Consider the following 21503-nt stretch of genomic DNA (forward strand, 5'->3'; position numbering starts at 1 on the left):
GTTACAGCAGGGTTTACACTTCAGAAGATGGGGATGCACAGCTTAAATGTATCGGGCCCGGTTAGTACGAGTCCGTTGCTCTTAAAAAACGCGAAGGAACGAGAACCATGCATCTTCTGATGAAATGACCTTATTGATGCAAGAATTGCCCGATAGAGGTTCAATGGGGCAATCGTGAACAAACGCCAGTGTGGTACCTGCGCATATCCTGTATCGGGTAATATGCATCATACATGACTATGGCAACATGCATGGAGAGTAACTCTTTCGGTCGAGTAAAATTCAGAACGACGAGGCGGAGGGCTAAAAAGGGGTACATGCTTGAAGGTTCATCATTCTCTGTTGGTGGATTGAGATACTTTTTCCAAGATACCAGCAATCAGAACCATGAGAAGTATGCTTGGGGGTGCATATAATCTTACCTTTCAGCAAGCTCAACAAACCGGTGGAGGTGTGGCTGTGTACTCAAGCTCCACGTTCATAATCAAAAAAATTCGGGAATGAATGTCCGCAAATGATGTAGTTCATCCCCGGGAATCGAATTCACGTTTGCGGATCTAGTAATTGAAAGAAATTTCCTGAATTCTCAAGTCTGCGGACTGTAGCTTTTCCACCCGTCTTTCGCCGGATTTGTTAAAGCCGTCATCAGCTAACCTGCATTATATTATGAGAAGATATGTATATGCAGTTTACATACGAAAATTTGGCATGAGTTCTACGCGCACATCCCCAATTCGGTACAACTTGACGATGATAAAGAGGCGAGGCTTTGAAAGGCGGTCAGAGAACAACGGGGCTCATAATTAGCAACCGATGTTATTCCCGAGACCCAATGATGCTTAGTGAGTGCATTAATGTGTTACCACATCTTGGCTGTGGCTTGCAACGGCTTGTGATACCGCGATAATGCTTCTAATAATAGCCGCGACGTGAACCGGTCGCAATCGGATTAATTCTCGTGCTAAAAACAATTCACACGTTTGTCATTCAGGTATATTGCTATCCTCACACTCTGTCTCGATTTGCTGTAGGACGGTCATTTTGTCACAAGCCTCTTCAAAATCTCTCGATTGGCAGGTTGCATGAAAGGATCATCTTCAACTTCACTCAAGTCCTCAGCTTCGAGAGCGGCTTTTGGGAAGTATCGTTTGAGTGAATATTCAATACCGTCTATTTCCGCAAAAGGAATGGGTTCAGACACACTTTTCTCCACAGTAATCAATTCCTGCAAGCCTGTGTGGTGCCAGTACCGCATAGCTTTGGTTAAACTTCCCGGTGTATATGTATAACTTCGCTCACCGAGGGTCAGGCAAATCCTCTGGTCTACTTCCAGCGCAGACCAAAGTTTGCCGTTAGAGATGTCAATTACAATTTGTTCAAATGCCCAATCCTTCGCAATTGCCAGATCCCTCTCAAGCTCAGGATTTTTCTGAAGAATTTGAGTCATTTGTTGGATCACATGCAATCCAACTGTTCTGAAAGCGAAGAATGCAGTGTCGGTCATTTTGAATGTTTCCTCGTCGCTAGCAGAAATCAACTTTTGTCTCTCCACCACTAACGAGTTCAACTGTACCAACTTTTGCAAGTCTCTATCGAGACTATAGCCGAATGCTATCTTCTCGGGCATTTGCGTTTCTTGCTCTTCTCTCTCTGCACAGTCCAGGCCTGGATCTCCAGCTGCGCTTTGAGATTCAAGACTGTCAGGCTCCAAAATATCTTGATCTGAGGCCCGCACCCTTACCAAAGGAGCACCCTTTTTTGCCTCCCTTTTCAAACACCAGTATCGGCATAATGCAGCGCTCACGGCCTTGATCTCTCCTTCTTGGTCTTTCGTCGTGTCTGTCTTGGAAACTAACCCTCGGAGCATTCTGTCAGGGCCATTTTCACCCACCTTCAATGATTTCATAGCATTAACAAGCACTTCCACAAAGATTTGCGGGGCTATTGGAGTTCCGTTTTCTGTTCTCCACTTGAAACGATTTATTCTATTCGCTTGCCTCCTCTCGAGGGCTAGTTTGTCGTTCTTTCGGCTCAAGTAGTGCGCGTCTTTGTAAAACAGGCGTGTTCGAAGAATTCCCGTGAGCGCTATTTCTTGATCAATGAAGCTGGGCGAGTGTCTGTCACAATAGGACTTGAGTGTGTCGTTGGACGCTATCGCACCCAGAATACCGTTGTCCATCACCATATGAAGACCTGATCTTTTGGCACAGGTGACATGATAAGCTTGGGTGCATTTCCTATGGACGCATTGAATGCAAGCACCGGTCTTTTGTTTGCATATGTAGCACACTAAAGTCCACCTGCTTCTCGGGATCGAGGCAACGCCTTCAATGGGCTCTAGGTATACAGGATTGGCAAAGTAGACCTCGCGTATCCACAAGGCGCACACCACGTGGCTCCACATGCCATTGTCAAGCTGTTTAAAGGCCCCGGTTTTACTAGGACAAAACGCACAAGAAACCGAGGACCCTCGGTTGACCATACAGCTTCGGCAGAACCACTGGCCCTCAGGAATAAACGCAACGCCATAACATTCCTGATGAACAGCAATGTTACATCCATCGCAGTAAACAATGGAATTCGTGTTGTCGCACTCCAGATCGTTACAAACAGCGCATCTCTGCTCGGATAGAGAGCCCACACCACCTGTTCCATCATCACTCCCGTACTTTTCGAAATTCGCGTCCATTTTTAAGTCGTCCCGGCCCTCATGCCCCGGGCCTACCAGTGCAACCATGCGCATCTCCAACTTATGCCACTCAGACTCCAAAATACTCATTGCAATCTCGAAAATTTCCGGGCTGATCTTGAGCTTTTCTTGCCGCTGGTTCATCCAGTCCAAGTATAGTGTGTCCTGCTCATCCATGTCATAAACCAGAAGTAGATGCGACGGGAGAGTCTGTTGAAACCTCGCATAGCAGAAGTTGTTTCTGAACCTTTGTTTCGTAGGGGGCCTATAACCGTATGTCACTAGGGCCTTGCTGATTTTTGCGGAGTTCCACACCCGGGCCTTTTCCTTAGATACGCCTTTGAAGTCTCTCAAAACTGTGTTTAATGAGTACAGTCTGGTGGAGCTGCGGAGATGCAGATCGTTACTTTTATGCGCCAGTCGCAAAGAGCTATGAGCCAGCGAGCTCACCACAAGCGCATCGAGCTGAGTCGTGTCATTGAGGTTATCGTAGAATTCGGAAAAGTCCCGCTCCTCTCTGGGTCGCGAGTCCATTGGCCTTCCCCAGTTATCTTCGCCTCTATACTCGTGGTGCAAGGTGCGCGGAGATGCTGAGGTAGAAGGTCGTGTGTGGGCCAATTCGCGCGCTGGCTGAGGCGGGGAGGTGGGGCAAGAATCCGCGTCCCGACCATTCCTCCACACTAGAATGCACCCCCATTGCTACTCCGGTATAGACCTGCACTCCCGCGGACTATGGAATTTTTTTCGGGTACGACAGATGTCGTGGCATTGAACTCCGGAGTGGTGCTAGTCATTTGCGGGCCGGAGAGTAAAGATTCCTTTCGTAATAAGATTTAACTTTTTTTAAGGAGCAGGGCCATGTTTAACGTACTGGAATTAGGTCACTTCGCCTGCGAAAAGATAGTAGCGCCTCACTGCGAAACCCATCTCCCCCATGTCAAATAGACAATTGAACAACCACGAGAATACCACTATTCGGGCACTTTGCTTTTTCTTGTAAACCCAGCACGTCCCGTACCGCATCGACTACACGAGCACGGGCGCAACGCACTCAAAGTGGAAAAAATGTGGAATATTCTCTGTGAATACCATCACTGTATTTCCCCACTTCCTTTCGACCAGCTTAGCAAGAGCCCTTGCATGTCTCTGTGCCGTACGACGGTGGTGCCCACCAACCAAAAAGGAAGAACACACCTTAATTAATTGTGAGGCAAACAAGGCTCCAACGTTTTGCTTTTTTAGCAGCGAATAACTCGGACAGGTTAATATGGGCAATAGCACATCTTCTACAAGAAAGTCTGCCGCCGTAAACCGGCATGCGGGCCCGTTCCGCAAATCGTACCAGTCCCAAAGCAACCACCAAAATTTGGAGGAAGAATTCAGTGACTTGATTTTGCACGAAGTCAAACGGCAGAAGCAGGAAAAGGCTTCTGAGAGTCCCGAAACCCCGCAACTGGCAAATGCGCCTACTACCAACAGTGCAACTCCGAAAAATAACCGTTTCACTAATGACTTGATAGAGGATGAGTTCAACGAGTTGAGCCACAAAATCTTAGAGAACGAGGAGCTCCTGCGGAATATCTTGCCAGTCACAGGATCTGACGATGACAACGCAATGCAAGTCGATAGTTATGATGCTGCTGGCAGCATCTCATCCTTGGAAAACGAGGATATCTCCAAGGTGGATTTCACCCATATTTCGCTGCCCGCGTCGGCACGTCAGCCCCCCAACTCTTCTGCAGTATATGTGGGTAGTAATGGGCACGCCAGCAACTCGTTTGTTAGCAAGGTGAAAGAGACACTGGGTGGCTTGGTGCCTGTGAGAATCAAGTGGGTCAATCAGACGCGGGAAACCATCACCAAGGTCTCGATCATTGGATCCTTTTCCAAGTGGAGAGACGTCATTAAGCTCAAGCAGTCGCAAACCAACCCGAATGAGTACCATACCACGATCAAGTTGCCACTAGGTGTCCACAAATTGCTTTATGTTGTGAACAACGAGTATAGGGTGCTGGAGTGGTTACCTACGGCGACCGATCAGGAGGGCATTTTCTTCAACTGGTTTGAAGTCTTGGACCCACAGCACTTATTCAACAACACAAGCAACCAAACCAAACTCAGCTCGACGGACGAGGTCAACATTGTGCAAACAGCCGGTGAACACAACGCGACGCAGATCCAGAAAAAGTCCAACAGCTTCCTCATAAAGATGTCAAAAAAGGAGAAGGAAACACAACACGAGCACGTGGAATACCTGCAGCCCCAGGCCCCCAACGATTGTGCCTACATGGCCTCTGAAGAATCATTGCAGGCGCCGTCTCACGAACCTTCCTACCTGTCGCTACTCGATAACCCTGAGTACAGTAAGAAAACAATCACGTACTCCTCCGAAGTACCAGAAATGCTTGTTGACTACAATTACTTCAAAAAGAAGTCGCCGGATTACGAGCTTCCTGAGCCGCCCCAACTCCCAGCCCACTTGAACAACGTGCTATTAAACAAGATGTCCGGGCAGCATCAGCCTCCCCTACCACCACCACTGTCACTCACGATCCCCCAGATAGGTGGAGACCCTACATTCGCAAAACGGCCACCATTGCGTCGTGCAGACAGCTCCTACTACGCGTCGAACAAAGAAGCGTACCACAGGTCGATCCCGAATCACGTGATCCTCAATCATTTGATGACCACTTCCATCAGGAATGATGTTCTCACCGTAGCGTGCATCACAAGATACTCCGGAAAATTTGTTACTCAGATCATGCATTCCCCTGCAGACACGGGCCTGGATGGCTAGTGTCTTGAGGCCTTATTAATTTGGGCCAGCATTCGCGGCGGGGTGCCTGTTCCAGAAGTGTATCATTTGTGTTTCGCGGGTGTTCCGGCAAAAACGCCATGCACACACTCCGCCACAAGCATCCTGAATAAGTATTTAATACAAACACAAACCAGAATCCGTGGTACAGCCTCCTGAACGCAGGAAACTAACAAAATCCTCACACAATTTACCTATTCAATTCCAGTCTCCATGTCTTGGCAAGTGTTGAAAAATGCAATCAGTCGCGCTGGTGCTCTGGTGCTAAAGCCTGGACCAGCTGAAGACACCACAGATCTCGAATTTGAGTATGAGGAAAAGCGATACAGAGCCATGGAAACCGTCACTACACGGCTTGAGAAAGAACTCAGGCACTACATTGATTCATTGAGAACTCTCACAAATGCGCAGGAGTCAATGACCCTGGTTCTTTCTGGATTCTATGGCGAGGATGAAAACACCATCGCCCACATGTACTATACTGCCATGAAGGAATTGTCTCAAACCTGCCTTGAGGAGCTTGAGGAGCCGTTTTTGAAAACGGTGCTAAATCCAGTGGAGAGGTTCAACTCCTATTACATCAATGTCAATGAGGCCATCAAAAAACGGGCGAAGAAGAAGAATGCGTACGACTCTCTACGGACCAAACTAAAAAAGCTTGACGCAAGCCCCAGTGATGACCCGTCATACGAGCTTAAGCTATCTGACTTGAGTAAAGAGCTCGAACAAGCACATTCAAAGTATGCATATTTCAATGATCAGCTCAAGGCAGAGCTTCCTACTCTCGTAGACATGAGAATTCCATATTTAAACCCACTGTTCGAGTCATTTGTGAAAATCCAGCTACGGTTTTTCAATGAAAACTTTGAAAGGATCAACGAGGTTGAGCTGGTGATGGATGCGCAGACTCGACTGGATTATGTCAATGGAGCTCTTGAGGCAAAAATGGACAACATCCTTGACAAGATCAAAGAGTTGAACATAGCGATATAGGGAGGGGTGTACCGGGTCTGGCTGTACTTTTTGCTTTTATCGATGAAAGCGGTGTTCTCATCTACCTTTTAAATTATTGGTTATCTTTTTAATCTCATGTTCATTTCACATTCTTTTCACATTCTTTTCACATGGTTCTACCAAGGCGTCTGTGCGTCTCGTGTTATCCCGGAGCTATTTCAGGGCTATAGCTCATTGATTTGGCTCCGAACAAACTTCAAAATTCTACCAAACTCCTTGGTTATAATTCCTGAGCCATCTCGGGGCGGTATTGTGTTAAAAATGGCAGTCAAATTTTCCCATGACTGACGCTATAAATGCTGGAATATAGAAAGCTTAAAACAAAAATTATACCGGAACCAAGCATCTTTTGGGCCGTTTGTTCATATTCAAAGAAATAGAAGCATCAGATTTGGAAAGTCAAGAAAACATTCAAATTGGCTTGCTTACCAACTCGTGGACTCTGGGGCCACAAGAATTATTTCGAGAGTGTAGGCAAGAAAATTACACTCGTTGTGTTCAGGATGTGATTGTTTCTGCCCAGGGGTGCACTAAAATATTTTCATTTCCTTCACTTATTCAAGAAACCGATATACTATCGAAAGCAATCGCATATTTTTTGACTGTGTTTGTCAAATACAGATTTCATGAAACCTGATCTCTCGCTGACTCGGCATCGAAAGATAACCAACAGAGATAAGATCGTAGTGTATAAACCGAACTCAAGAAGTAGCTCGCTGGAATTATCCTATACAGTATGTGTTGCATTTAGTATTTTTCCTCCGTTTTTTATAACTGCGATTACAATAGCCGAAATAAGCCCGCCCTCTTCGGGAACGGTTATGGACGCGGGTTGGGGAGATACGAGGTTGGGGGAGCTCGCGACCCAGTTATCCAGGATCTGAGCATATATTCACTGACTCAGCTAGTATCTTCAAATCAAGAAGCTTATCGAGCATTCTTGGATTCTTCACATTTTCTCTTTTTATCTTGTTGTGGTGCAAGAATATCGAACCTGTTGGGTACTTTCAGGGCCCACCCAGTAGATTCTGACACGAGCCCGTGGGCCGCGGACACTCCAAATTCGCGTCGGCCCTATCCGTAAAAGTGCTGCGTAATTAGTTCATTCTGGTTCCTGGTAAAATAATATCTCAAACCCCTTACATGCTCCGCAAACGAATTTCTCGGTGGACTTCTAAGTCTGATGGGGGAGAGCAAGCTTTTTGCGCTTTTCCTGAAAGTTTCTGGCATAGTTATATTGAGTTGCTTGGCAATGACACGAGCCATGGTCATAAGGACATCACGCCGCCGAACTTGACAAAATACCATGCCCACTCTGCCGCTGTTCTTCAGATCAAATCGTTTTTCGCGTCCGAACAGCTGCAGCCTTCCACCAGCCAGATTATTGTTTCACTTAAGTCGCCGTTTCTGCAGGGAGATGTGGTCAAGGCGTATCATCTAATACGGTACTTCCAGCTCAGTGATGTGGGATTTTTCATCACAAATGACGGCTTCGATCGTGTGGGCTCTCCGATCCAGCTTCAAGGCGCGGAGAACTGGAATCACGTCATGTGCTATTTCGATGCGTTGCTCTTCTCGATGTTTGCCAATCTTGAGAGCTTCGAGCCCATCTTGTTCGTGCTGAATCAGCACCCCAATGCATTGGTCACCCAGCTCCTGTGTCTCCTCCGGTTGTATGTGAATCTTATGCGGCTGGGAAATTTGATCACCACCGACATCACCCAAAAGATTTGTGAGTGTTTGGCTAAACTAGGCTTTACCGATGCCCTCAGTCATCGCCAACAAGATTGTGCGCCACTTTTCGAGTTTCTCACCGAAATATTGGCCATGCCTCTCTTGACTTTTCGTGTGGAGATCCAGCACTCAGGGAAGCAGGATAATGATGACAGAAAGTATTCCAAAGAGCGCATTTTGTTCGTGTCGATCCCAGAAGATGATGCGTCAGATGAACCCATCTTGTTGGAGGAATGCCTCGAGCATTACTTCAACAACTCGATTTCTGTCAAACGAGAATTGCAACGAAGAGCCACTATTGAGGAGCAAAAATTATCCGCACAGCCCATGGAACTCGCTGGGAGTTCCATGCTGGAGCTAGTGTCAAATACAGAGTCCGAATCGGCTGAGAAGTCCCGCTCCAGCACTTCTCTCCCATTTGTCAATGGTCACAGCAACCCTGTGGCTGCCCCTTCAAAAAGCCGGGTTCAAGTCCGCACTCGCTCCTCCACGCTTTCGATATGGTCCGTCTCTAGTCTTGAGTCCAAGCCGCGTGAGGTGATGCTTCCGGCGTGGATGCTTTTGCGCCTCTTACCATTTTATACCGACGACAATGAGCTAAACAATGCCAACGAAAGCGTCGCTAGAAACACACATGAATTTGCAAACCGCCGGCCGGTTTTGCCAATATGCTTGAAGCGATACTCTTTCTCGTCCTCCGACAAATCGACAAATAGGTCTCGCAGAAAGATTGTCATTCCCCCAGTGATTGACTTGCCGCTGTTTGTGGCAGACGATGCAAGTGACCTGAAAGACAACAGCTTGAGTTTCAAATTGATTTTGGAGAGCGCAGTGTGCCATAGAGGCACCGTCATCCAGTCCGGACATTTTGTTTCTGCTGTTCGTAAAAATGCTCACGTTGAGAATGAGTCTCTTGAAAATTCCCTTGATGCTTCTTGGTTCTTGTACGATGACATGAGTCCGACCAGAGTTGTCACAAAAACTTTCAGAGAGATTTTTGAGAGGGAGTGGCCATATTTGCTCTTCTATCGATTGGTTCCCAGTGATTCATCTGGAGCACTAGACCGATTCAAACTGGATTCCACCAGTAATTTTGACCCTAGTCCTATACTTGCTCCAAAGGGTCATAGGTCAAAGTTTTGGGCCGAAGAAACTCTTTCACCCATTCTCTCCTTATCAGAGGAAGGCCGTTCTCATACGCTAAATATATCAGAGCTGACTATCGTCGAAAAGGATGTGGACTTACACAAACTTTCGAATGCAAATTCGAGATCAAAGGACTCATTTATAAATTTTCCAAGTGCAAGCGTACCCATTCCTGAATCTTTTCCAGGAAACCCTGATTTCGTTGACATTCGAAAAAGGTACCTATGGTATGTCACAGATAAAGACAAAAACTACTACAAAGAGAGTGCGTCACTTTCAAAGACCGGGAGTCGAAACATGAGTATCAGTGTGACTCCGCAATACAGGCGGAATAGTCAATGGAGTGACACGTCTGATATCAGTGGGCTTTCGCTCAATGGAGAGCCCTCACTGATTTCAAACCCTAAATTGCCCACAGACGCTTCTAAGATTAAAGTGGATGTACATGTCACAGGTCCCAATGAAGAAGTCAAACCAAAGAAGGATATAAATATTCTGCCGAAACCAAAGACCAGTTTTCCAGACCCCACACCCCAGGAAAACAAACTCGAGGAGACCAACATCAAAGAAACCATAATCAAGGAAAAGACAACAAAACAAAACAAAATCAAAGACAACAAAATCAAGGAACACAAGCTTCATTTACATCGCATATTTTCTCACGAGAAAAATGGACCGCCATCTTTACCCAAAAGTCACGTCAGGAAAAGACATGCTGAGTACAAGAAGGAAAAGTGCTCGATTGTGTGAATGAATATCCAGATAAAACTGCTTCACTAGGACTTTCTCTCATCCCCAAAAACCTCAATTGCAAATATATATTTCACCCTTCCGTCCTGCGACCGCGATGACATTTGACTCTGTAGGATGTGCTGCCAAACAGGATATGACCCCATCACCAAGCCTTATCTTTTGCACAACGTCGCACTTTTTCCATGACCACACGTTGACTTGGCCCCTTGCGTCTCCGCTCATCAAGTAAGCCCCATGATTGGAAAATGCGACTTCAATGCCGTAGCCTGCTACTTTGTGCCCTCTGAATGACTTTTTTTTGTTGTAACGGTATTTGCCGTTTGCATGAATAACATAAATCGAATCATCCATCGACTGAAGAGCTATGTAGCTCTCTGAAGGATGGACTGCAGCGTATGGAACCGAATGTTGAGTAGGATCAGCAATAATTTTAATGGGTATGTTGATATGCCACTTCCAAAGTCTCACCGTTCGATCATCTGACGTGGACATGAAGATCTCTTTCGTTATAAGAGTGAGTGAATTAATGGACCCTAAATGGTGATCATAAATTTGGACCGGCGAATGTAAGGATGTGAAGTCGTAATGTTCGATTCTTCGGTTCGCCAACCCTGCAATAATCTCATTTTCATTCTGAGGATTAAAGATTGCACAATTCGGGGTAGAAGAGAGGCTCAATCTTTTGAGTATTATTCCAGTTGCTGTTTCCCAAAGCACAATTGTATTGTCGTAAGAACAACTCAAAAACTTATCCCCATTGGAATTGAATATCACGTCTTTCACGGCATGGCTATGGCCAAAATAGCCTCTGACTTTACGAGAAGTCTCGCCGCCCAAACTCCAGAGAAAGATCTTCCCATCATTACCACAGGATAATAGGAGGTGACCCAGTCTGGGAAAATACCGAAGACGAGTGACTCCCTTCGCATGTCCAGCCAATGTAAGTTTTAATTTCCTAGGATATGTTGTTTTCCTCTCCTCTGAAGAATTGATATTCGAGAGCATGAAATCATTCGCCGTGTACAGTTCTGTTGTTATGGGGGTTTCGCTTTCTTCTTCCTCTACAGCTTGCGGCGTCTCTAACTGTTCACTTTCCCGCTCTTGTTTGTAGTCTTGTTCATCAGAACTATCGCTTGAGCTGCTGGATCCATACCAAGGTCCTGAGAAATCAGGTTGGCCAGGATCGGTTTTTTTCCTCTTTTTCTTTGGCCTTTTTGTTTCCTGACGTCGTTTCTCGGCGATTCTTGGTGTTGGTACGGCTTTTTGAAATGTCCCGCCAAACGTGTTCCGCACAACGGTTGTGGCAACAAACGCAGGCCTCAGATACAAGTCAGAGCTGACCGTACTAAAATGATTGGGGCTTGCATAGACATCGGTTTCACTCACACTCTCAGTCTCCGATGTGTAATCCTCAAGATTCATCTGTATTTTTTACTCTAGGAATATTGGGGCAGACGTCATCGCTCAGCCTTGCATAGATCTGAGGTGCACCGCGATGCCCTCCAGAGATCGCCGCAAGCGAAAATCAAAATATGCGGTTGCAAGTCTTCAAGTAATAGAGGCAAACTTCTCGAGACGCACAGTAAATATGAGCAAAAGAAGAGTTGTTGAAGATTCCGATATCGATGTCAGTTCTACAGATGAATCTGACACCGAAGTTGGTGTCACCGAAGAGGATATGGAGGAGGTGATCAACGTGGATTTCGATTACTTCGACTTGAATCCTGAAGTTGATTTCCATGCTACAAAGACGTTTATTCGCCAACTTTTCGGCGATGATGCTCTTAAATTTGATATCTCCGGTTTGGCGGACTTGATTTTGACGAAGAATGCCGTGGGAACCACAATCAAAACAGACGGACAAGAGGGAGACCCTTTTGCTTTACTCAGTGTTATAGATGCCACTGCTCATGCTGCAAAGCCCAGTGTTAAAGCTGTGGCGGACTACATCATCGAAAAGACCAAGGCCAACACTGAATTCAACATGGTGTTGAAGAAATTGTTGAGCCCTGCTCAGACAACAAAGGATCTGAATAAGCAGCTAAAAGTTGGCTTAGTGATCAGTGAGAGAATGATCAACATGCCAGTGGAGGTAGTGCCGCCAATGTACAAGATGTTGTTTGAAGAAATGGAAAAGGCAGAGGATGCCCATGAAAAATACGAGTTCGACTATTTTCTTGTCGTCTCCAAAATCTATAAATTGGTACACGCCAACATTGCGACTGGGGATGACGAAAAGAAATCGAAGAAGAAAAAAACATCTTCCGCAGACGGCCACACAGAAGAGTTTGATTACTTCCATTACGAGGACGTAGTGTTGGAACAGAACGCGAAGTACCACGGACACTATGAGTACACCGAAAAACACCAAGAGACAGACTCGCGCAGAGTTTTCACAGAATACGGGATAGATCCAAAATTAAGCGTTATTCTTTTAAGCAAGGATGGTTTGAAAAAATCTGTCCCGGAGATGGAAGAGAAATTCCCACCCTTCTAGGTTGCGTGGATACACCCAGTTAGATTAGACTCGCGCGACCGGGCTCGGTCGAAGCTATATACATCGTGAAAGTGCAAACAATCGAACAGCTGAATGGAATAGTTACTGTAGACTTTGGGAATATGATTCTTTGATGTAAGATTGTCATAAAAAATTATGCATTCTAGTTCACTTTGGTTTTTATTTTCCGTTCGAAGTTTAGTACTTTTCATGGACCATCAGAAAGCCAGAAAAAACTGGTGAAAAAATCAGAAATTACCCAATAAACCTACTACAAAAAAGTTTTAGATGCTTGTAAAAATACAAAGGTGTTTCAAAATCTTTCACTATCAGAATAAAATAGAACGCCTTGTACATTTTTCTTCTCCGCTATTAACAAATTCCCCATGAAAATAGACCTGATCGTCATTGCAATAAATTCACCACGCGATCGATATCCAAGCCCGAACAAGCTTCCCTGCGCTCGTCCCAGGCGTGCACACAAGCCGAAAGAAAATTTTGTCAGATTGATTTCACCCAGCGGACGTTCGTATTCTTCAGACATCAGCCACAAACATGCCACCACCACCTCACAGAAACCAGGCGTTCCGCCCAGAAAACGTCTTGAAGCGTGCTGAAGACCTTATTGGTGTTGACGAAAAGGAGGCTGCTCTCGAGACCTTGTATGACCTTATCACGTCGAGAAGAACCCGTCACTTGCAAGTCGTAGACTTGGAGCCTATTGGCTTGTTGCTTATCGAGTTGGCGGTTGACTTGAGAAAGGGAAAAGTGGCCAAGGATGCTTTGCACCAGTACAAAAAGAACGTACAGGCCTCCGAAAACGGCTTGGAGTCGGTCCAGGTCATTGTCCGCAAGTTCATCCTGTTGGCAGAGAAGAAGTTGAATGAGGCCCAGTCTAAGGCCGACACAAAAATCGACCAAGACGAGGAAGAGGACTTCGAGGCTGCACAGACGCCTGAGAGTATCTTGCTTTCCACGGTGTCGAACACCGATTCCACGGACAGAACCGAGAGGGAGTTGGTGACGCCATGGTTGAGGTTCTTGTGGGAGGCCTTGAGAGCCGTGTTGGACATCTTGAGAAACAACTCCAAGTTGGAAGTCACTTACTCCGCTATCGTTAACCTGGCCTTCCAATTCTGCTTGAAATTCAACAGAAAGGCCGAGTTCAGAAGATTGTGTGAGCTCTTGAGAGTCCACATGCAATCTGTCACCACGCAGGTTGTCACAAAGCCCGCCGTGCCAAACCTCCACGCCATTGACTTGTCCGACGCCGAGACCGTGCAGCGGTACTTAGAGCAACGTTTTACTCAGTTGAACATTTCCGTCAAGTTGGAGTTGTGGCAAGAGTCTTTCCGGTCCGTGGATGATGTGCACACTTTGATCACCGCTTCGAAGAAAGCACCAAAGCCTGTCATGATGGCTAACTACTACGAGAATTTGGCCCGGATTTTTGCTGTGTCGGAGAACACCTTGTTCCATGCCGCTGCTTGGAATAAGTTTTTCACTTTGTTCTCTCAGTCACCGAACGCCACTGACGAAGAGTTGAGACACTACGCCTCTGTGCTCGTGTTAGCGACTTTGGCCGTACCCACTAAATCCTTGAATGTCAACGAGACTGTGGTAGACGACCAAAAGGCCAAGAACTCCAAGTTGACCTCTTTGTTGAACTTGAACCAAGTTCCCACCAGAGAGAGCTTAGTCTCTTCTATTGTCTCGAAATCTATTTTGGACTTCGTGCACCCCGCGGTCAAAAAGTTGTTTGAGACCATGAGCGACCTTGAGTTCCACCCTTTGACTGCCAAGGAGAATGTCGCTGAGGTTTTCGAGGAGATCAAGGATGACAAGGCTTACAGCAAGTACATTCCAACCTTAACTGAAGTTGTGTTGATCAGGTCTTTCCAACAAGTCTCCCAGATCTACGAAGCTGTCAAGTTGGACTTTTTAGTTTCCTTGGGACAAATCGGTGCCACTGAATTCACTTTGTCGCCTTTGGAAGTTGAGGATTTGATTGTCAACGCGGTGAAGAAGGGCCACTTGTCCATGACCATTGATCATGAGACTCTGGTCGTGACTTTCAAGTCCAACCCGTTCGAAGATTCTTTCGTTGACTCCTTGTCCTCCAGGTTGCAGGCCTCCCCAGCAGAGATTGTTAGGACTCAATTGTCTAAATTGGCCTCCACTTTGTCAACCTCATACAAGGTGATCGACACACAAGCCGAGGCTCGCCAGAAGCAAAGACGCGACTTTGCCTTCCACAATGCTCTTGAAGGGTTCTTGAATGAACAAAGAGAACTTGCCGAACGCGTTAAGATCTTGGAAAAGCGCAAGAAGGCAGCCGAGAAGCTTAAGCGTGAACAAGAAGAACAGGCTGCCAAGGAGAAACAAGAAAGATGGGCTGCTGAGCAAAGAGCTGAAGCTGAGAGATTGGTTAAAGAGCAAGAAAGAAAGGACCAAGACAGATTAGAGAGAGAGAAGAAGGCCATCAAGGAGCAGGATAAGAGAAAGATCGCCGAGGAAATCAACGCCAAGGGTATCATTAAGATTGACTTGAACGACTTGGAGAAGTTGGATTCTGCGAAGTTGCAACAGATGCAAGTCGACCAATTGAACAAGGACAGAAAAGTATTGGAAGCGAAGATGAAGGTGGTGTTCAAGAAGGTTGACCACATGGAGAGAGCTCAAAGAAAATATGAATTGAAGCTTTTGGAGCAGGACGCGGAGGCCCAGAAGGAGAGGGACGCCCAAACTTACGAAGATTTGAAGCAAGCTAAGATCGAGAAGGCGAGGAAAGAGTTCAAAAACTCTACATCTTTGAAAGAGCGTTTGTCCCGTGTTCTTCCGGACTACGAATCTTACAAGCATACTATTGACGAGCAAAATGCAGCTAGAGTTGCTCAATTGAAGGCTCATGCCAAGGCTGAATTAGAGAAGGCCAAGGCCGCTCGGATTCGACAAGTGAAGGAGCAGCGCATGGAGGAATTGAGAAACAGGCGCGAGAGAGAGAGAATTGCTGCTGAGGAGGAAGCACGTCAAAAGGCCAAGGAGGAAGAGTTGGCGAGATTCAAGGAGGAGTTGAGACAACAGAAAGAGAAAGATGCCGAGCTTGCAAAGAAGAGAGCGGAGATGCAGGCCGAGATGCAAGCTAGAGGAGTCAATGCCGGTAGAAGCACTCCTACCCCACCTGTCGCTGCAAGCGCTGCAAGCGCTGCAAGCCCAGCTAGGCAATCATCCGAAACCCCTCCCAAGCCATTGACTTTTACCGAAAAATTGAGGTTGAAGAGACAAGGCAACCTTGCTTAAGTACTTCATTTCTAGGAATTCAAAAATCTTCATCAGAAACGAAATTAAAAAAAAAAAAACCATCAACATCATATCTCTACATACTTCCCCTATTCAACGAGCTGTTTTAAATATGCACACTCCACATTTTGATGAACAGACACGAGCGAGCAACTTGCAAAATTCCTCGCCCACTCTTTCCCTCACAAAAAATGATCACCATCATTGGATCTCTCAATTACGATTTGGTAACCTTCACCGACAAAGTTCCAGAAGGTGGAGAAACATTACAGGCTAATTCTTTTGAAAATCACCTCGGGGGAAAAGGATTGAATGAGGCCCTTGCTTGCGCGAGATTGTCTCTGAATGGTCGCTCCGATGTGAGAATGATCGGAAACATTGGCGCAGATGCATTTGGTCGGGAGCTTAAACAAACACTTGTGGATGCAAATGTTGACACCAAATATGTGAGAACTATCAAGAACCAATCCTCTGGCGTTGCAGTAATTCTAGTGGAGACCTCTGGCGAGAACAGAATCTTGATTACTGCAGGTGCCAATGGGGATTTAAAGCCTACTTGTGAAGAATTTGAAACCTTCTTTGAAGATTCAAGCACCGAGGGTGATTTTGTTATCTTACAAAATGAGTTTCCACACACTCTTGAGTCCATTAGATGGATAAAATCGCACAAGCCTACGATCAACATTGCTTATAATCCATCTCCGTTCAATAGAAACTACATCACGAGCGAGACACTAAGCAAAATTGACTTCCTTATAGTCAACGAAGGTGAAGCTTTGGACGTTGCTCATTGCATTCTCAACGAGGAAGAAATGTCACAATTCCATAATACAATTCTGCAAGACAAGGTTAAAGGGTATGGCTCTCTAGCCCAAAAGCTTCAGACTCAACTAGACCAACAAAACATCAGCACAGTGATTATCACGATGGGCAGTTTAGGCAGTGTGTTTGCTAGTAAAACAAGGGAGGCAAGCTTTGTTCAATCACAAAAAATTGACAATGTCATTGATACAACGGGAGCGGGCGATACGTTTTTTGGTGGTGTAATTCTGCAACTCAGTGACAGGCAAGACATTGAAGTCGCCATCAAATTCGCTACGGCAGCCAGTGGATTGGCCATTCAAAAAAAAGGCGCAGCAGAGGGTATACCACACTTTGAGGATGTGAACAAGATGATATAAAATTAGGTCATAGTGTCCATGCGGATATTGCATGGAATATTAAGGATATATAAGAAGATACCTCGAGATCTTGGAGTCTCATTAGTTTCTCTTACGGAGACCTTCTGGTGCAGGAGAGTTGGACTTACCGCTGGCATGCACGTACGCATTCACCTGAGCAGCGACACCGCCTGGGACTGCTTTGACCTCCTTGGCCTTTTTGGAAGCCTTTCTTTTGTAAACATGAATGTAGAACGCAATGAATAAGACAAGGTAGGAAGACAAAATGCCGCATCCAGAGAAAGCAGCGAGCATGGTGCCGGCACAGTCACCACAGTAAGGAAAGTCACCCAATTTAGAAAGGTAGACATGCGCAATTTTTTGGTACGTAGCAAAGTACACGAAGCCCAAGTCCAAGACAAACTGAATGATTTGAAGCCTGGTGACCCACTCTTTCCACCAGACTCTGATACCTCTGGCGGCCAAGAAGTAATACCAGTACATCACAACATGCACAAACAAATTCAAAGTGATTGGGACCCACGAAATCGGCGTCAAGCCAATCAACTGGGTGTAACACAACAAAGCAGTAGCACCATGGTGGTAAGTGTGCAAGAACGTCAATTTTTTCTGCTTGACAACCAAGAAAACAGTGTCTATGAACTCGCAGAATTTGGTCAAGTAATTCAAATAGTACAAGGTAACTAATTTCTGGGTCCAGGCGTTACGATTGCAGATAGCGTAGAAGAGACCATACTTGTAAATCATGGGAATGAGCTCTTCACACATCAACACGAGCAAAGTGAGCGACAAGGTTGTAAGAAACAAGTTATGAATCTGAAACAAGCCATTTAACACAAAAGGCTTGATTTTGAATTTCTTGAAGATGTAGTCGCCGCCAAAAATCACCGTATAGTATACGGCGATGGCTCCAATAACAACAGGGAAGGACGAAAAAGCCGTCTGGTGGGGCACGAACTCAAATTGCGAGGGCACGAAGCGGCCTCCAGATGCCTTAGTAACAGCAGCATCAAATAATGGCCACAACTCAATCAAAAACGGGGTTTCCACGGAATACATTGCGTTGTTTACGTGTTACTGGAGGAGAGAAAACAACTATGCTCGACATCCTGGAAAAAATAACAAGCTTTTGCGCGTCCGGCTCTCCAGTGCAGGGAATTACCAATCCGTTACCTCGAGCTAGATTTTCTGCCATGCGTGAATTTTAAGGAAAAGACAAGCGATTACTAGAGTGCGAGCCCTGAATTTTCGGACACTTCTTTTGTTCATTTCATGTACTGGAACTGTTCCAAGTGAAGACATAAAATTTCACCATTTGTCATAAGCCACGCTGGTTTGGGTCTCGTTGGCTCTGTATTTCGCGTTTGGGTGCGTTACGGTGCAGTTTTGACATGTTGGGTTCCAAGTTGAAATAGGAGACCAAATTCACGGTGAACATCTAGACCTTTGTTGCATGCGCATGAAATAAAACAATAGGCAAAAATTCATATAGACCGCCATGGGAGCAAAAGGGGGTATTGAGGATTTTTTGGCTTTGACAGGTTATAGATCTTCCACAATCTACTGAAACGTTGTAATTTATTTCGAGATACGTCACGCACACCATACTTCAACTGAAGAGTGTCCAATATTTTAACACCACAAACTGCTTTGAAAAAGTTGGAAAACGTCTATGATGGTAAACAATGTAATACTAATCCGCAGGCAAATACAACATAATTTCACTTTCCCAAGTAGTCATTTGTAATGAGCAGTGAAGGTTTCGTTCTTCAATTCACATTTCATTACGATTTCATAATTTCAGCTTGTTGCGGGAATTTTCCTGTCAAAGTGATCCACCACAGTTTTAAACTGCCTGAAAATTTGTTAGTGCGCTCTCGCAAGCTGTATGACGTGTTTAATATCCATGTATCTTGATAAGAACTTCATGGGGCATCTTTATTACCATTGACAGGGTCCTGACATACCTCTTATAATTATTTAAACTGCTCTCGAGAGCAGATTTAGTTCTCATAGGTATTGGACGAAGGAAACAAATGGTCTCAAGCTGAAGCGAGATGGAAATAATCAATTAGTCAACTGGGCGTCATCCACTTCCATTATTTTGCAATTTACATGTATCAGTTGTTGAAACCTTGTATGTAAAGGCTGAACTCATGCAGGTAAAAAATATTGACTCGAAAGAACTTCCCTCCTGAACGAATTTGCTATCTTGGTGGATTTTGCAGATTCTGGAACCTTTTCCTCCAAACTAAAAACAGTCAATTATTAAAATGAAGTCAAACGATGCTTCCAAAAGTCAAGAGAACATGATTGACAGTTCTATGTTTTTGGCCCATTTAGCATGATACACTTCTAAGCGTTTTAAGTTTGTATATATCAGAGAGATTCTCTTTGATATGCGACATGAGTCCAGAAGTAAATTTCTCGAACACATCTAATGAAAGAGTGTGTGAATTTCATCATATGCTTCAGGGCTTTTGCATTGTTTTTTAACCCCTATTCCTTGGCTGCAATGCTTTTCGAATTGTTTCGAATATTTGTAGCACACATGTGATCTGGAGATTCCCACAAAATTCAGTAATTCGTGGAATCAGATTTTGTAACTCGGAGAACACTAGGGATTTCCAGGTTCATCCGGAAATTGGCAAAAAACATCTTCGCTATTTAATCGCGAACTTTCGTTGCAGACGCGACATTCTCACGTAGGTCATGGCTGGATCACATCACCTACAATATTCATTGAGTCATGTCTCTACTACCCCTCAATGCTTCATTAGTACCGTTCCTAAAACCTTACCTCCCAGTCCCAAAAGATGATCGGCCTTTTGTCACATTGACATGGGCACAGTCACTCGACTCTCGAATTGCGAGCCGGCCCGGCGTCCAAACCAAAATTTCGCATCTTGAAACGAAAACCATGACGCACTATCTTCGAGCATGCCATGACGCCATCTTGGTCGGCGTGGGCACAGTGTTGGCAGATGACCCAAAACTCAATTGCCGATATGGGAATTCATACAAGATTCGCCCCGTTGTTGTTGATCCATCCGGAAAATGGGACTATACAAGTTCCACTCTTTGCAAGCTCCGAGCTGAGGGCCAAGGATTGGCCCCGTTGATTTTGGTAAGCAATGACGTGAACATATCCACGGAAACTGAAAACATCCTAAATTCTCAAGATGGTGCGTTCTGTAGACTTCCCTTCGATCGCATGAACAGAGCTAATAATTGGGAGCTCGTGCTCAATGCTTTGCACAACATGGGTATAAAGTCAGTCATGGTGGAAGGTGGAGCCGTTGTAATCAACGATTTGATACAAAGCTCAATGGTGGACTCAGTTGTGATCACAGTGGGGCCGGTTTTTTTGGGCAGAAATGGTGTGGAAGTCAGTCCCGCCATAGAAAGAAGGCTTGTGGATGTGGACTGGTGGAAGGGTCAGAGAGATAGTGTTGTGGCAGGGCGGTTATTGCCACATTCTGCCTAAATCTACAGTTTTTCAGGCGCCATTGCTGCAAAAAATATTCCCTTTGATTTTTTTCTTTCTGCTATATTACATAGTGTCTTTTTTTACAAACAAATTCTGTACGATGCATAACGACCTGACGTCTCAGATCTCCTGATGATCTTCACCACATCTCCTCTCTTCAAACCCAAATAGCGAGCAACAGGATCTTCCCTCTGAATTCTAGGCAACTGTGACTCCTTCAATCTATATCTCTCCAACAACTCCTTTTTCTCTGGCTTTGACAAGCGGATGTGTTTGGGCACCAACTCGTGGTGCGTGATGTTGACAATCAAGTCGCTCTCTTGGAACACCTCGATTGTGGCAGGGGACACCGTCGGGATCAATTTGTTTGCACTTGGTGTTATGGAATTTTGGTAGATAAAAATGCCTGTGCTGAAGTTCTTCTCGCTGATGTGAATACAGAAGTTTCTCATGGTTTTGATACCCACCGACGCCTCGTCACAAAACTCTACCCACAATGAGCCCATTTCAGGAAATTTCTCGGCTGCCTCAGCAGTGGGCTGGGCCTGAAAACACATCAACTTTCTCTGGGCGTCGCCCATGGGGCAGATCTTGGCCCGGAACTCCTCCAACGACATGTTAATTTCATCGTCTGTGATGAAGTAGCCTTTGTCCCTGACCATTTACTTGACGGTCTTGAAGGTTCTCCACAAGCGGGAGGTGGCTCTATCTACGTCTTCCATCGTGCTGTGTTGTCCTTGGTTCTGGTGGGTTCTGCACGATGAATATCACCAAATCCGCTCATCTCAAACTTTTATTGTGCATCGCACGCCGCTGTGAGCGAGGCGGAACGGTCGCCCGGTACTGGTGATACGGAAATTGCGAGATAATTGCGAGGTAGTAAG

At 45.5% G+C, this 21503-nt stretch overlaps 11 protein-coding genes across 11 annotated transcripts; 7 read left to right on the forward strand and 4 right to left on the reverse strand.

Annotated features, from left to right (window-relative positions):
- Positions 1 to 575: 575 nt before the first annotated feature.
- On the reverse strand, positions 576 to 3223 carry METBIDRAFT_89138 (uncharacterized protein; the record flags this gene model as incomplete). Its single annotated transcript, XM_018859295.1, has 3 exons — positions 576 to 1677; positions 1699 to 3010; positions 3140 to 3223. 3 exons carry the CDS (start codon positions 3221 to 3223, stop codon positions 1037 to 1039), a joined length of 2037 nt encoding a protein of 678 aa, XP_018709617.1. The 3' UTR covers positions 576 to 1036.
- A 733-nt stretch (positions 3224 to 3956) lies between these two features.
- KIS2 (Kis2p) lies at positions 3957 to 5486 on the forward strand (the record flags this gene model as incomplete). The annotated part of the gene is made up of 2 exons (XM_018859161.1): positions 3957 to 4167; positions 4210 to 5486. The coding sequence occupies 2 exons, from the start codon at positions 3957 to 3959 to the stop codon at positions 5484 to 5486; spliced, it is 1488 nt and encodes a 495-aa protein (XP_018709618.1).
- Positions 5487 to 5717: 231 nt separating this feature from the next.
- Positions 5718 to 6497, forward strand: RVS162 (Rvs162p; the record flags this gene model as incomplete). The annotated part of the gene is made up of 1 exon (XM_018859162.1): positions 5718 to 6497. One exon carries the CDS (start codon positions 5718 to 5720, stop codon positions 6495 to 6497), a length of 780 nt encoding a protein of 259 aa, XP_018709619.1.
- A 1164-nt stretch (positions 6498 to 7661) lies between these two features.
- On the forward strand, positions 7662 to 10148 carry METBIDRAFT_47216 (uncharacterized protein; the record flags this gene model as incomplete). The annotated part of the gene is made up of 2 exons (XM_018858136.1): positions 7662 to 9476; positions 9531 to 10148. The coding sequence occupies 2 exons, from the start codon at positions 7662 to 7664 to the stop codon at positions 10146 to 10148; spliced, it is 2433 nt and encodes an 810-aa protein (XP_018709620.1).
- METBIDRAFT_33691 (uncharacterized protein) lies at positions 9722 to 11701 on the reverse strand. Its single transcript, XM_018856382.1, has one exon. It carries the CDS (start codon positions 11571 to 11573, stop codon positions 10203 to 10205), a length of 1371 nt encoding a protein of 456 aa, XP_018709621.1. The 5' UTR covers positions 11574 to 11701; the 3' UTR covers positions 9722 to 10202.
- A 38-nt stretch (positions 11702 to 11739) lies between these two features.
- Positions 11740 to 12648, forward strand: METBIDRAFT_47586 (protein-transporting protein; the record flags this gene model as incomplete). Its single annotated transcript, XM_018858191.1, has 1 exon — positions 11740 to 12648. One exon carries the CDS (start codon positions 11740 to 11742, stop codon positions 12646 to 12648), a length of 909 nt encoding a protein of 302 aa, XP_018709622.1.
- Positions 12649 to 13203: 555 nt separating this feature from the next.
- RPG1A (translation initiation factor eIF3 subunit a) lies at positions 13204 to 15948 on the forward strand (the record flags this gene model as incomplete). The annotated part of the gene is made up of 2 exons (XM_018858173.1): positions 13204 to 15808; positions 15866 to 15948. The coding sequence occupies 2 exons, from the start codon at positions 13204 to 13206 to the stop codon at positions 15946 to 15948; spliced, it is 2688 nt and encodes an 895-aa protein (XP_018709623.1).
- A 191-nt stretch (positions 15949 to 16139) lies between these two features.
- RBK1 (putative ribokinase) lies at positions 16140 to 17129 on the forward strand (the record flags this gene model as incomplete). Its single annotated transcript, XM_018858177.1, has 1 exon — positions 16140 to 17129. One exon carries the CDS (start codon positions 16140 to 16142, stop codon positions 17127 to 17129), a length of 990 nt encoding a protein of 329 aa, XP_018709624.1.
- Positions 17130 to 17210: 81 nt separating this feature from the next.
- FEN1 (fatty acid elongase) lies at positions 17211 to 18188 on the reverse strand (the record flags this gene model as incomplete). Its single annotated transcript, XM_018858166.1, has 1 exon — positions 17211 to 18188. The coding sequence occupies one exon, from the start codon at positions 18186 to 18188 to the stop codon at positions 17211 to 17213; it is 978 nt and encodes a 325-aa protein (XP_018709625.1).
- A 1690-nt stretch (positions 18189 to 19878) lies between these two features.
- METBIDRAFT_47286 (2,5-diamino-6-(ribosylamino)-4(3H)-pyrimidinone 5'-phosphate reductase) lies at positions 19879 to 20616 on the forward strand (the record flags this gene model as incomplete). Its single annotated transcript, XM_018858143.1, has 1 exon — positions 19879 to 20616. The coding sequence occupies one exon, from the start codon at positions 19879 to 19881 to the stop codon at positions 20614 to 20616; it is 738 nt and encodes a 245-aa protein (XP_018709626.1).
- A 22-nt stretch (positions 20617 to 20638) lies between these two features.
- Positions 20639 to 21368, reverse strand: METBIDRAFT_33695 (DNA-directed RNA polymerase core subunit). Its single transcript, XM_018856383.1, has one exon. The coding sequence runs from the start codon at positions 21279 to 21281 to the stop codon at positions 20700 to 20702; it is 582 nt and encodes a 193-aa protein (XP_018709627.1). The 5' UTR covers positions 21282 to 21368; the 3' UTR covers positions 20639 to 20699.
- Positions 21369 to 21503: the final 135 nt, after the last annotated feature.

Source organism: Metschnikowia bicuspidata (genome assembly GCF_001664035.1).
Source record: "Metschnikowia bicuspidata var. bicuspidata NRRL YB-4993 chromosome Unknown METBIscaffold_8, whole genome shotgun sequence".
Taxonomy (NCBI): domain Eukaryota; kingdom Fungi; phylum Ascomycota; class Pichiomycetes; order Serinales; family Metschnikowiaceae; genus Metschnikowia; species Metschnikowia bicuspidata.

Excerpts from the sequence above, each read along its gene's own strand:
- METBIDRAFT_33691 (XM_018856382.1), bottom strand. The coding sequence starts at position 11,573 with ATGAATCTTGAGGATTACACATCGGAGACTGAGAGTGTGAGTGAAACC.
- METBIDRAFT_33695 (XM_018856383.1), bottom strand. The coding sequence starts at position 21,281 with ATGGTCAGGGACAAAGGCTACTTCATCACAGACGATGAAATTAACATG.